General features: G+C 33.7%; 1 protein-coding gene across 5 annotated transcripts; it reads left to right on the forward strand.

Moving 5' to 3' along the window:
- Window positions 1-2,279: 2,279 nt before the first annotated feature.
- Window positions 2,280-9,574, forward strand: LOC101267002 (amino acid transporter AVT1A). 5 transcript variants are annotated; one of them, XR_011219998.1, is made up of 12 exons: window positions 2,280-2,720; window positions 3,787-4,067; window positions 4,613-4,827; window positions 5,786-5,809; window positions 5,898-6,078; window positions 6,185-6,404; window positions 6,485-6,620; window positions 6,725-6,744; window positions 6,878-6,992; window positions 8,584-8,627; window positions 8,903-8,965; window positions 9,168-9,574. XR_011219998.1 is itself a non-coding variant. In XM_004235028.5 (12 exons), exons 1-12 carry the CDS (start codon window positions 2,566-2,568, stop codon window positions 9,258-9,260), a joined length of 1,578 nt encoding a protein of 525 aa, XP_004235076.2. In that variant the 5' UTR covers window positions 2,280-2,565; the 3' UTR covers window positions 9,261-9,574. The 5 variants fall into 5 exon arrangements, 2 of the variants coding, with proteins under 2 accessions (XP_004235076.2, XP_025885676.2); XM_004235028.5 differs by having other exon boundaries at window positions 6,878-7,023; XR_011219999.1 differs by lacking the exon at window positions 6,725-6,744 and having other exon boundaries at window positions 6,878-7,023.
- Window positions 9,575-15,411: the final 5,837 nt, after the last annotated feature.

The raw sequence follows: 15,411 nt of genomic DNA on the forward strand, positions 1-15,411 counted from the left end.
ATGACAATTTTTTACGAAATCAAACTTTATAAATGTCAATGATAACAACTGCACTCAATAAAACAAAACGTGTTTCTAACATTCAAAACAACACAATAACAAATGTAACATTACGAAATCATTGTTTTTGCACAGGATAATTTGAACATGTCTTTCTACTGTGTCCAACTTGACGACATCTACTGCAAGTCATTTTTGTCCTTTTGAATTTCACGTTAGCAAACCCCTTCAATCTTTCATGTTTTGGTCTAGCCGCTGTACAAAATTAATACAAAACATATATTCTAATTTCATTCGAAACATATACTGTAATTTTGAAAAAAAATAAATGGACTTTCATACACAAATGATACACATTTCGTATAATCTTCATACACTATTAAAAAAGATTCAGACTTCAATGTTACACAGATTTATAATTCGTTTATATAATTCATACACAGTTAATATATCATTCACTTTCCTATACAATACTACAATTAAACAACCACAATACATTTTCAATACAAAATTAATACAAAAACATATATTGTACGCCAAAAATTTATTAGGTTACTAAAAAAAAGAGTGAAATATGCAACTATGAAAATATTCTTGAATTTTTAGAAAAAAAATGACTTATATGTTGAAAGCAATCTGAAAATAATAGTGAAATTTTGGAATGAATAATAATTGTAACGTTGATACAAATTTGATTGAAAATGCAAATCTGAAAATATCATGTGTTATTATCTGGTTGACAACGTTTTTAAGGAATTAATTCAAAAAAATATATTATTTTAACTAACTAGAGATATTTAAGGCAATGATGATAATTTGAAAATGTTTAATATCCCTAAAAATGTGTTAATCATATATTTAACTTTAATTAAACTCCCTAAAGAGTGCATCTATTCATATTCACAAACGTGTCTACATGCATTAAATGTAGCAATTAATAAAGAAACAAAAGTTCCATGATTTGTGTTGTGAGTGTGTTAATACATTAATTATTCATTATTACTTTATCTCCTTAATTTTTAATTAATTATTTCTATTTAATAAATTATAATTAACAATATAATTATTAATAAAATGCTATAGAGTGAGATATTAAATGCTACACAATGAAATTAAAAATCTAATGCTATAACTTGTTAATATTAATGTATAAAATGCTATATACAAAATTTACACTAATTTATTTATTCAAATTTTAATTAAATTAATGTAGATACACTTCCAAGGTGATAAGAACATTTTTGAATAACTAAGTATCTACTAGTTTGGTGACCTTTGAGAGACTAAAAATAAAGATATTATTCACCCAATTTGAAAGACACTTGAATAGAAGAAGTCATTCTTTACCATCTCCATATCTTGTCCTTTTCTGTTTATATTAAATTCTGAGCTTATGTTTTTATAACACATGCTAATGTATATGACAAGTGACATTTATTTATTAATTTACTAGAAATGAAGTATTTATTATTCAACTACTCTAGTTTTATATGATTGAAAATCTTCCTCTAGAAATCAAAAAAGCAATAGCAGCTTCGTGAAGTCTCTACTAGTACTCCACCAAGGCATGCTCCTTTTTTATGTCTGACTTTTCATATAATTCCTTCTCTATAATTTATGTAATATCAAAGTTTGAATTTATATGATGTTTTTAAGAAAGGAAAAACTTTACAAGCTGTTATTATACATGTATTATAACATTATGTGCCTATACAGGAATATGAAATTTGATAGGTTGAGAAGGCCTGTTTCTATCGTTCTTTATTGGGATATGATTTTAAATAAAAAAATATTAAAATAAAAAATTATGATAAAAAAAAATCAATTGATAGTCGAACAATGAATAATTTCCTTATTAGTAGTATTACTATAACTACACCACTGTCTTATTTTTTTTTTATTTCAATATTACCTTTTTTTTTCCGAGTATCGCATTATTTATTGTTGTTGGTTGCTCTGTTTTTAATTATTTCAAATGATTCTTTTTGCTACTTAAATTATTTTACATGCTTAATTTTTACTGTGCTTTATTTGAGGCAAGAGACTTTTTTAAACAACCTTTCTATCTTTCTAAAATAAGATTAAAACTGTATATTCTCTTTCCCGACTCTATTCGTAGAATTACACTAGATATATTATTATTGTTATTATTTAAAAATATGAAATTTGTGGTCTTAATTATTTCTTACTAATATTTATACTGTTATAATTTTTATTAATAATAATAAAAGACAAAATAGATTTGCCATTAATAAAATTAGAGGGAAAAAAAAAGGAGTAAGATCTGTTGGTGCTGTCGTGTGTGTGTGTTTGTTATTTGTTTATGTTGTTGAGTCATAATAATAATTTTCTCCGTTGATTCTCATTCGTCCATTACACCAATGACTCATCATACCATATGCAGACAAACGTGCCCACTCCAGTGATTCTGGAAATCTCGAAAACGTATTCAAAAGGCCTCAATCAATCAATGAATACAGCTCCTTCTCCACATGCATCGTAGTATATATATATATAGTTGTGACTATCAGTCTGGTGTAGCTTTTTATTTGATTGGAAATAGCCATGTCAAAGAAGGATGAAGAATTTCTAGATTACTTAACGGACAATGACTCAGATGATGTCGAAGCTAATAGTGTCAATATGAGTGACGATGATGATGATGATGAGGAGGAGGAGAATGCTCCATTTGCTTCACAGCAATGGCCCCAAAGTTTCAGGTTTAAATTTACGGAAGAAATCAATTTATTGTTTTTGTTTGTCTCTCAGAGTTTTAATCTTTCCTTTTGCGCTTGAATTCTATGGATTTGTTTTATCTGGAAATTGATTTGGCAATAACAACTGTGAAAAAAATCTGATGTAAATCCAATCTTCTATATACCAGTAGGAAGTATCATAGGAACTTCATTTTTTTATCTCTTTCAATTGCTCGCTGGCCGATATTCTGCTTTCGGCTGTGGGCTTTACTCCTCAAATTAAACTGCGTACTGGCATCTTGTTTGAAATTAGTTCTATTTAAATAGCATATCTGATATCAGCTTAAGCTTAAGGTTAAGAGAGTTACTTTGGATGAGTGGAGTGGTGGATCTAAATAAGAGAGAAATCTGGAAAAATTGGAGGCCTTGTCCTCATACTCATCTTCAATATGAGCTACCCCTCATTTTTTCGATACAAAGAGGTTAATATGATTTGAGGAGGTACTTTGTATTGGTATGATGGCATTGCATTTGAATGATGTAGGATGGGACAAAGATGGTTAGAGTTATAGATTAAAGCTTACATGTTATTGTATCGATTTCACTTTAAAGGTATATCTAAAATCAAATGTTTGAAAAGGGTTTGGTTAGGGAGGCCAGGCTTGCGAGTGTGCAATTAAATGCGTGGTTGGGAAATGGGAGGGATAGCCGAACAGAGAGGGTCATTCTGAAGTTCAAAGTCGAGACAATGAGTCATGAAGAGAATAAAGTAGGAGAAGCCACTACAATAGGCATCCTAGGTTGGAGGGGCGATTGGGTGGATTTTACCATTACACCAAAGAAGAGGGAAAAGTGGGTGATTTTGCATTCTATGGGAGGTGAGAGCTTATTGACTAGTGTCTTTGAAGTTAGTAGCTGATAGATTATCCTGAAGAAAAAGACTGTCACTTTTCTTCTGCAGCTTTGGTGTTAAATGATTGTGTTTAGAACTCCACTATGAAAAATTATTTATCTTTATACAAGAGATCTTCTCATATTAGAAGGATGCAACAGAAAACGTTTCTTATGCTACTCATATTTATAATGACAGAGAGTCAATTAACTCATATACAATTGCCGCATCACCTAATTTCGGATTCATACGACGTGGATCTAGTATTATACCTGAATCCGATACTAAAGGATTCTTGGACTCAGATTTGAAGACACATTTGCTCCCTGAAAAGGAAAAAATTCAGGAGCAAAATGTTGCAGATGGAATCTCAGTAACAAAAGCATCTTTGTTAGAGAAGGCTTCTTCTTTGCATGAGCAATTGACTGGGGAGCTTCCAATTCCGTATGGATGCAGCTTAACTCAGACTGTATTCAATGGTAAGGAAAACCTCAATGCTGCTCAGAATCCTTTCTTATATATCAGTAGTTCAGAATTTGAGACTTTGACTATGTAAAATGTGCAGGGTGAATTAACTTCCAGTGAATAGCTATACTATGGGCTATACCTGAGAATAAATATACTTAGAAGTCAAATCTTAGTATTTGGAAATCAGAAGTTCTGAAGCTGCTAATATGTGATATGTAAAGAATAACCTGTCCTTCATGTTTGTTGTTTCCCTTGGATCGCTGCCCTAATGTAGACCAAAAAACACTGTTATGGAATTGACAATTGTGGATCGTGTATTTCCAAGTCAACAACTTTATCATTTAAATAAAACTACTGCAATCTCTCTGCATGAAGATGCTGCCAGATCTGTTTAATTTTATCTTTTGTTTGGAGAGGAAAAGAATTGGTTGAACTTATTATTGATAGTAGTATTTAAGATCTCTTTGTGCAAATTTATTTCATCCTGCTTCTTTTTTTATTTAAGATCTCTTTGTGCAAATTTATTTCATCCTGCTTCTCTTTTTCTCTGACTTAGGTGTAAATGTCATGGCTGGAGTTGGACTGCTTTCTGTTCCTTGTACAGTGAAAGAAGCTGGCTGGGCTAGTTTGTTAGTGTTGGTGATTTTTGCAGTCATATGTTGGTATACAGCTTCTCTTATGAAACATTGCTTCGAGAGCAGGGAAGGAATCTTAACTTATCCCGATATTGGAGAAGCTGCATTTGGAAAATTTGGACGCATTATTATATCTGTAAGTTAGTTTAATCTGCAGTTGAGTGATCCTATGTGTAATCAGTTCCAAGTTTGAGCTGTGGGAATCTTGTGGATCAGTAATTTAAAGAACTAACTGTAATAGACCCTCTCTTTTATCCTAGTAATGTCGTACCCTGTTATCTTTTGCTACGGGGACTGGATTTTCTTTATTGCTTATTTAGGTTAATTGAAAACTCTTTGTTTAATAATTAACCGCAAATCAGTTGAATGGCAATTAACTATTTTGTGTGTTTATGATGTGTTATGATCCATGATATCTCTCACCTATTTTTCTACCAATCCTCCTTCTAAACAACTAAAGGGCACCTTTTCCGGTTGGGAAATCAATGGTATTGCTCTTTGCTTCAATCCACTGTTCCACTAATCCAAATATTGAGAAAATCAATATCATCAACCACATTCTGTTTGCCTTTCATCTACTTGGATAGATAAGCAATCAAAGAAAAATCTCTGGTGTATCAAGCCAGTTGTTTGATACCAAAAAAGCCTGTCAATAACAGCAATAACCTTTTTATCCCTACCATTCCAACTATGTGAATTTCATTTGCTTACTTTACTGTAAAACCCATTTAACATTGCTTGGAAAAAAATGGAATGCTTCCATCTTTTAGTTGAAAATGTTACTACAAGTTAGATCAATTTAGTTCATGGAGTGGGAACAACATGTTAATTTAAACCAGTAAATGTAGCGTTCTGAACTACTAGCGCACAGTTGTTCAGATTGGCTGGCATTTTGTGATTTTCTGGGGGATTGAATTCATGGTGCCTACATGGAATAACACTGACCCTCTTTTTGGCCTAAATATAGAGTTACTTTGCTAAAATTATAAGAAAGTTCATTTTTGCTTTCATGGATAAAGAGAAAATTGGTTGCTCATTGCAGATCGTTCTTTTTCCTGACATTTTTCTGATGCTGTTCTGCTATTTCTTTGCAGATTATCTTGTACGTGGAGCTATATGTAAGTGAAGATTGAACTTAGACTCTAGTTTTATTGTTCGCCTAGACTCCTTAAAATCAGACTTCTAATATTTGTTCAACTGATGCAGTCATATTGTGTAGAATTTATAATTTTGGAAGGAGATAACCTTACTAGCCTTTTTCCTGGATCTTCACTGAACTGGGGAGGCCTTAAACTTGATTCAATTCACATCTTTGGGATTCTGGCTGCCCTAATTATTCTGCCAACTGTTTGGTTGAGGGACCTTCATGTAATATCATACCTCTCAGGTCCTCCTTTGAACAACATTAAGCACTCACATTGCTTCAAACACCAGTACTCTTGGCATAGATGGTTTTCAACCATCATCTGAGAATCTTATTGACATTTTTGCAGCCTGTGGGGTCTTTGCAACCATGATAATTGTTCTGTGTGTGATTTTCCTTGGTACGGTGGATGGAGTTGGATTTCACAATACCAGTCAGGTTGTGAACTGGAGTGGCATTCCTTTTTCTATCGGAGTGTATGGTTTTTGTTACTCTGGGCACTCAGTGTTTCCAAACATCTACCAATCTATGGCTGACAAGTCAAAATTCAATGTTGCACTTATAATATGGTATGGTTTTCTACTTGTTGAACTGCCTTACACATTCTCATCTATGGTCTTATAAGGACTTGCACTTTCTTATTATGCAGCTTTATTCTGTGCATTCTCATATATGGAGGTGTTGCAATAATGGGGTATCTCATGTTTGGTCAAAGTACATTATCTCAGATAACTTTAAATATGCCGAACAATTCAATTGCTTCAAAAGTTGCAGTATGGACCACTGTATGTGCTCTCTATTCCCCCTCCCCCCCAAAATAAATAAATAAATACCCTGAATCTTATTTTCGTATCATTCATTTTTATGTATATTTTTCTCTACCATGCAGGTTATTAGCCCATTCACAAAGTATCCTCTTTCACTGTCAATTCTTGACATTTATTTTTTCCTGGAATATTGTTAACACTTTAGACTGCTTGAGCCAACAAAATAGATAATTATTCATATCCTATGGTTTTCCTTAAAGTTCACACTTGCACAGATATGCGTTGCTGATGAATCCCTTGGGAAGATGCATAGAGGAATTGCTGCCCGAGAGAATCTCTAGTAGTCTCTGGTGTTTTCTTCTCTTAAGGACAGCGCTTGTCTTTTCTACAGTATGTGTAGCATTTCTTCTCCCCTTTTTTGGTATGTAACATTATCTTTCAGTTATGATCTTTAACTTAGTATTTTAAACATCAGTTAGTTCACCTAAGGCTATTCTCAAGTAGCTATTGGCAAGGACAACCCCTCTAGCTATTAGATAAAATTGACATCTTTTATCAGAGTTCAAAAAGATTATCTACATTACTTGGACTTTATAAATACACTTCACTTCCTTCTGCGTAATCAAAAGAAAAAAACCGATGACTCTCCTATCAGTTTATGATACTTGTTCTTTATACATATAATCTGGAAATCCTGAATAATCTGCATCAAGTCCGGTTTATTCAGGCACATTATAGTTCATTACCAAATGTTTGTTTTGAAGGCAAATTAGTTTTCTAAAACAAGAGCCCCTCTACTTCGTAAAAAAGAAACAAGAGATCCTCAAATAGCATACTTATTCCTGCACAAATATACTAGTCTTTAACTGAACTAGAAAAAGCTTTGGACAGACATTTGATGTAATGTTAGTGGAACAACAATTTAACCTTAATCCAACTAGGTGGTCTCGTTGATATGATTTTTTTTGTGGCTTTGTTGTTGGTTAAGTTTAAATTGGTCAACATGAATCCTTTATCCCTTGTATCTATCTCAACATACGCATTTCTACAGCATACATAGTTTGGATATGTTAAGACCTCGGGAGCTCAGTATTCACCATATGGAACATTCTTGGGCTCACAATTGCTCTATTCTACTCACCTGCTTTTCACTCTGTTAAGTATCATGTATACACAACATCTTGTAGCATTGCTCCATTTTCATCTATTATCAATGCTCCCAAAAGACTGAGAATGTATTAATGCTCGTACCATCCTGTCTAATCTCATTTTATCTCCAAAAAGGAGAGAGGGGAAATATGGAAATCACCGTCAATAGACTAAATCCAAACCAACATTATAGTGACATATTGTGTTTCTAACATCAAAATTGAACGAATTAACCGAATCTTCCTTGGGCCAATTGCTCTTCTAGTTGCAAACATTACTGCTGTCACTTGCTTTGGTCTGTGTGACAATTATGGGATAATATTCAATAGAGTTCATAGATATTTATATAAATCATATTAGAGCTTGTATGACTAAGATTAGCTGTACGAAGCATTCTGATCTGGGTTCTTTACAATTTTGTTGAAAACAAGCTGACGCGAAGATTCAGCATTGCTGGTTAAATAAGAAGCTATGATAGATAGGATAAGGATGACGTAAATATGGAAGCTAAGAAAGATATGTTTTAATTAGGCCCCAGAAAAAAATGGTTTTCATGCATATTAAGCACATATATTGCCCATAACTTCCGGAATAATTTGCTTGGATATTTTTGGTTTGCTTGCACCATTTTAAATCCATTAACATATGGATTGCATTCGGAATAACAAAGTAATATGGAGGGTTATGCTGTGATGGAAGCTCTGAATTGCATTCCTAAAGCACCACATTCGTGCATCAAACAAAAAGCCTCGCCTTAAGGGAGGATTTTGGTTGATTAAATAATTTTATGCGACAACTTCTAATACACAGTGATAAATCATTTTTGTTGCAGGTCTTGTGATGGCTCTGATTGGTTCTCTTTTCAGTATACTGGTGGTAAGCTCTTTCCCATTGGATCCTGAACTTATTTTCTTTATATTATCGATGATACTCTTTTCATAAATATGCAAACTTTCAAAGCTTGCTTTCAGTTCAATCGTCCAAAGCTTATTTTACCTATATAATGCAACCTAATTTACCTTTGCTATGTTCCTCCCTGATATTTCGGATGTTCGGGTGGATATCTCCACTGATTATTTAATTTCTGCTCATCTCATTATCATTTTTTATTCTAAGGCGTATACATCAGCTCCTAATTTCTGTTTTTTTAGTCTATAATAATACCAGCTTTATGTTACCTAAAGATCATCGGAAAGAAAGCAACACGGACGCAGGTATTTCACGTATCTCTGTTGACATCAACATTTAGCTTGTTTAACAAACCATTTTCTGGCCATAAACTGTTTCACGGTTTTTCATTCACTAGTTACAGAATATGACTTAAATACGAGAACATCTCATTTCCTGTTTCCCATTTTCTTGATTATTAACATTTGATAGTCTCAATAACATCACCTATGTTTGACATGTTTGTAGAGGGTGTCTAGCATCAGCGTTATTGCACTTGGGATTGTATGTGCTGCTCTTGGAACTTACTCCTCACTGTCAGGAATCGCGAACAAGTATTGAAGTAAAGCTAACTACACACACCCCAGACACCCTTTTGTTTAGGGTGGGGGTGGACATGTTTGCCGTAAAGCATTCTTATTTACTGTCCTCTACTTTTGATCTCTTTCCCAAATATTATCCATCTTCTTCTCAGTTAAAACTTTATAGCAACTTTACGACCCCCTATTGCTTTATAATTATGGGGTATCGTTCTCAGTGTGTATTAGTTGCTAGTGTTTCAAGTAGTAAGTATATGTTGGTTGCACTATAGAGTAAACCAACGTAAACTAGGATGTTGAGTTGATTATAATGGATATATATCTTTTATTCCCTCATTCCCATATTAGCTGATTATCTTACTAAAAAATATTTGTTTCTTATTAGTTGATCACCTTAGTAAATCAAAAAACCATAATTAATTTATTTTTTTTTCTATATCACCCTTATTATTTGTAAAATTCCCCACAAAAATTTCAAGGGGTTAATTAGTAATATTATCTTTTTATTTATGATTTTTTAATATATGTGTAAAAAAAAAGGAGAACTTCCGCATATACTCAAAAATAGTTTAATTACGTTTCATTGTTATAATTTGCTAATTACGGTTCGTAACTACATGTTATAGGTGTTGGGAAAACGCGGACAAGCACAAAAATATATATGGTAGAAGTAATGGAAATAAAATGAGAAAATAACGACACCATGAATTTTACGTGGAAACCCTTCTGAATAAGGGAAAAAACCACGGGCCAAGAGGAGCAACTGATATTATTATAGTAAGGAATTTTACACTGTGTAGTCACGAATACAACACTCAATGTGACTACTACACGCTCAAAAGGAACAAAACTCTTTTGGTTTCCGTCTTACTAAAATATCGCTCACACTCTATTTTTCTTCACAGACTATTTTCTTATATAGTCTATGGAATACCTCACTTTGCTCTCAAAATGGTTTTTCTCTCTAACTTGGTGTGTTCTACAAATGAGCAAGAATGCTCTATTTATAGAAAGATAAAACCATGCTTATGTCACTAATGACATATGTAAACATAACAAAGTCAAGAATGGTTGCAAATCTTACCAATTTGCCAACTACCAAATCTTTTCTTTTCAACTCCAATTACTATTCTTTTTTAACAATTGCTTGTATCAATTGAATAGCTAAAGTTGACTAAAACAATGGGATGGATTCAACAGATCTCCCCCTCCAGTCCTATTTACTGGAAGAAGGTATCTTCAACTTCTTTAGAGAGAGCTCATACCCACAAGTTCTTTGCATAACTCGAACTTATCTTTCGGTATCATCTTGGTCAACATATCTGCAGGATTTTCACTTGTGTGAATCTTTTTGACGTGAAATGATTCATTCTCCACTTTCTCACGAATCCAATGATATGACGTCAATGTGTTTTGTTCTTGCATGGTACATGGAGTTCTTGCTCAAGTCTATTGCACTCTGGCTGTCACAATAGACAATATACTCCATCTGATTCAAACCAAGCTCTTGAAGAAATCGCTTTAGCCATATCATCTCCTTGCCGGCTTTAGTAGCCGCAATATACTCAGCTTCAATTGTAGATAGTGCAACACACTTCTGCAACTTTGACTGTCATGATATAGCTCCCCCTAAAAAAGTAAACAAATATCCAGTAGTGGATTTTCTGTTATCAAGGTCACCTGCCATATCAGAATCTGTATAGCCTTTCAAGATTGGATTTGATGCTCCAAAACACAAGCATTCATCTGAGCTTCCTCTAAGATACCTGAGTATCCATTTCACAACTTCCCAATGCTCTTTTCCCGGATTTTTGAGAAATCTACTGACAACACCAACTGCGTGAGCAATATCAGGTCTAGTGCACACCATTGCATACATTAGACTTCCAACGACGGAGGAATATGGAACTTTGGCCATGTTCTCTTTTTCCTCCCTAGCTGTAGGACACATCTTCTTACTCAACTTCATATGACCAGCAAGAGGTATACTAACAGGCTTAGCATCCTTCATATTGAAGCGCTCCAATACGCGTTCAATGTACTTCTTCTGGGACAAATAAATCTTCCTTTTATCTCTAAGACGAGTAATTCTCATGCCCAAAATTTGCTTGGCATGACCCAAGTCTTTCATTGAAAAAGGCTTACACAACTCTTTCTTTAGCTCGTCAATCTTGGAAGTATTCTTGCCCACAATCAACATATCATCCACATACAACAAAAGGATGATAAAATCATTGTCAGAATTTTTTTGTACAAATACGCAATGATCTGAAGAAGTCTTCTTATAGCCTTGCTCCCCCATAACATATTCAAACTTTTTGTACCACTGTCTGGGAGCTTGTTTGAGGCCATAGAGACTCTTTTTGAGTTTGCATACAAAATTTTCTTTACCATCTACTTTGAAGCCCTCAGATTGTTCCATATAAATCTCTTCTTCTAGGTCACCGTGAAGGAAAGCCGTCTTCACATCCATCTGCTCAATCTCTAAATTAAGACTAGCAGCCAAACCTAGAACTGTGCGAATCGAGGACATTTTCACAACAGGAGAAAATATTTCGTCAAAGTCTACCTTTCCTTTGACCGAATCCCTTAACAACCAATCTAGCTTTGTACCTGGGCTTCAAGTTGTGTTCTTCAACTTTAACTTTGAACACCCACTTGTTCTTCAAAGCTCTCATGCCCTTGGGCAATTTTACCAACTCATAAGTGTGGTTCTCATGCAAAGACTTCATCTCGTCTTGCATGGCTTCAATCCATTGATTCTTGTACTCATCTTCCATGGCCTTCTCATAACATTTAGGTTCTCCCCCGTCAGTGAGTAATACATACTCATTGGGTAAATAACGGGAGGAAGGAAACCGCTGTCTTGTGGACCTCCGAAGCGGAATATTTGATTCGTCCACAACTTCATGAGCAATAGGATCATCAATAACGATATCATTGTTATTATTAACATCAACATGTTGATCCGATACATGATTCTGGGCGTCACCATGATTATCAAACCCAACAACATCATACACACTTGTGTGAGGAACTTCATCATGATGAACTATACCATCAAAACTTGAAGATTCTACCTTCTCCGCTTTGTCAATATCTTCAATTGTTTGATTCTCCATGAAAATAATATCACGCCTTCTCACAAGTTTCTTTTCAATTGGATCATATAGCCTGTAACCAAATTCATCTAGGTCATATCCAATGAAAATGCATTGCCTTGTCTTGGCATCTAATTTTGACCTCTCATCTTTCGGCACATGTACAAAAGCTTTGCAACCAAATACTCTCAAATGGTCATAGGAAACATACTATTTGACACATCACTTTGCAAAGGAACAACAGGAGATAGATTAATAACATGTGCAACGGTCAATAAAGCCTCACCCCAAAATGAGTTCGGCAACTTTGCTTCAGAAAGTAAACATCTAACTCTTTCCATCAAGGTCCTGTTCATCCTCTCAGCCAAACCATTAAGCTGAGGAGTCTTGGGAGGAGTCTTCTGGTGTCTAATACCTTGATGATTGCAGTATTCGTCAAATGGTCCACTATATTCACCACCATTATCAGTACGAATACATTTCAATTTCTTTCCAGTTTCTCTTTCAACTGAATCCTGAAACTGCTTAAAGACACCTAACACTTGGTCTTTAGTCTTCAAGACATAGACCCAAAGTTTTCTCGAGCAATCATCAATGAAAGTAACAAAGTAAAGTGCACCACCCAATGTCTTTGTCTTCATTAGACCACATAAATCAAAGTGCACTAACTCAAGCAACTCTGTCTTTCTCGAAGGAGGGTAGGACTTAAAGGAAACTCTATTTTGTTTACCAGACAAGCAGTGCTCACATTTTTCTAATTTAGCACTTTGGAAATTTGACAATAATTTCTTCTTGGCTAGAACATTAAGTCCTTTCTCGCTAATGTGGCTAAGCCTCTTGTGCCATAATGTTGAAGAGCTATCGCTCTCATCTGCATTCACCATATCAACACAAGCAGAGGCCGTAGTCCAGTATAGACCATGACGTTTGTTACCACGAGCCACAACCAAGGAACATTTTGTTGTTGCCAGTCTTTCGAGCATACAAACTTTCAAGATGCTCCCAAAGGGTTCGAGCATGTGTTTCTCCAGAGATGTGGTTTAACACATTATCGTCGACCCATTGCTTAATGAATCCACAAACCTGTCTATGCAACAGATTCCACTCTTCATCTGTCATATTATCAGGCTTTACAGTGGTAAATACTGATTTATAAAAATTCTTGACATAAAGTAGATCTTCCATTTCCCCCTTCCAAATGGCATAATTAACACCATTCAAAGTAACCATTCTACTTCTGTTGGCTTCCATTGTTTTGCCCAAAAAATATAGTTATTGCAAATCAAAGTAAATCTTTTCTGATGTGGAAGTTCAAACTGTGCTGCAACCACAGAGCATACTCAGACAAAACCTTGGCTTTGATACCAGTTTGTTGGGAAAACGCGGACAAGCACAAAAATTATTTATGGTAAAAGTAATGGAAATAAAATGAGAAAATAACGACACCAGGAATTTTACGTGGAAACCCTTCTGAATAAGGGAAAAAACCACGGGCCAAGAGGAGCAACTGATATTACTATAGTAAGGAATTTTACATTGTGTAGTCACGAATTCAACACTCAAAGTGACTACTACACATTCAAAAGGAACAACACTCTTTTGATTTCCGTCTTACTAAAATATCGCTCACACTCTATTTTTCTTCACAGACTATTTTCTTATATAGTCTATGGAATACCTCACTTTGCTCTCAAAATGGTTTTTCTCTCTAACTTGGTGTGTTCTGCAAATGAGCAAGAATGCTCTATTTATAGAAAGATAAAACCATGCTTATGTCACTAATGACATATGTAAACATAGCAAAGTCAAGAATGGTTGCAAATCTTACCAATTTGCCAACTACCAAATGTCCAAATCTTTTCTTTTCAACTCCAATTACTATTCTTTTTTAACAATTGTTTGTACCAATTGAATAGCTAAAGTTGACTAAAACAATGGGATGGATTCAACAATAGGGAGGTGAGTGACGAGCGAGATTGGAAAAAGGAGAAAAGAGGCGAGCGAGAGAGGACAAAGAGTCAGAGAGAGGTGAGTTGTATATGTATATAATCAATTTTTAAATAATAATAAAAACATAATAATATAGTTAAACAATATAATTAATAGTATATCCAATAAGATACAAGATTTTCAGGACTAGAAAGAACATTAACAGTATGTTTGGTATGGAAGAAAAAGTTTTTTCTCGAAAATAAGTAGATTTTTTATTTATTTTCTCATGTTTGGTTGGTGAGTAAAAAAAAATTTTAAAAAAGGTTTTTTGTGTTTAATTTTTGAATAAAAAATATTTTGACATATATCTTTTATTTTACTAGAATAGAAAATAATTTTTAAAATTGAAAATATTTTTTAAAAACAAACATAATTTTTTTTTTGTTTGGGGAGGGTGTGTGTGGGGTTTTTTTTTGTTGGGGGTGGGGGTGGGGGGGGGGGGGAGACAATGGTGAAAATGAATTTTTAAAGTAGAAAGTATTTTTTTAACAACAAACTTTAAAAAAAATTAGGTTGGGGGGCTATTAGGGGATGGGTGGGTTGGGGAAATCGAGGATAGAGATGAAAAAATGAAAATTTGAAATTGAAAATACTTTCTAAAAACAAACTTAAATATTTTGGTGGTGGAGGGCTGATAAGGGCGGGGGAGAGGATTAAGGGATGAAAAAATAAAATTTTAAAATTGAAAATATTTCTAACATTCTCAATCAAATTAAATTCTGAATAAAAATTATTATTTATTTATATGTGATAAGAATGTTACAACTATTATTTATTTATATGTGATAAGAATGTTACAACTCTTTATTGCTCTTACTACTCTTCTTACTCCGTTACAACAATAAATATAAAGTATAAAACAATTGTTAAGATTTTATAATTAAAAATGAAGGAATAATAACCAAAGGTGAAGGATTAAAAGATTGAGAAAATAAGATAAATAATAATATAGTTGATGAAGAAAAGATAAAATTTTGAACCTCCAAAAATGAAAAACCAACTACATAATCTAAGACAAAAACAAATTTTCATATTTGTAAGGACAATATACATATAAAAAATAGATTAAAATAGACAAAT

Source organism: Solanum lycopersicum, chromosome 3 (genome assembly GCF_036512215.1).
Source record: "Solanum lycopersicum chromosome 3, SLM_r2.1".
NCBI classification, from domain to species: domain Eukaryota; kingdom Viridiplantae; phylum Streptophyta; class Magnoliopsida; order Solanales; family Solanaceae; genus Solanum; species Solanum lycopersicum.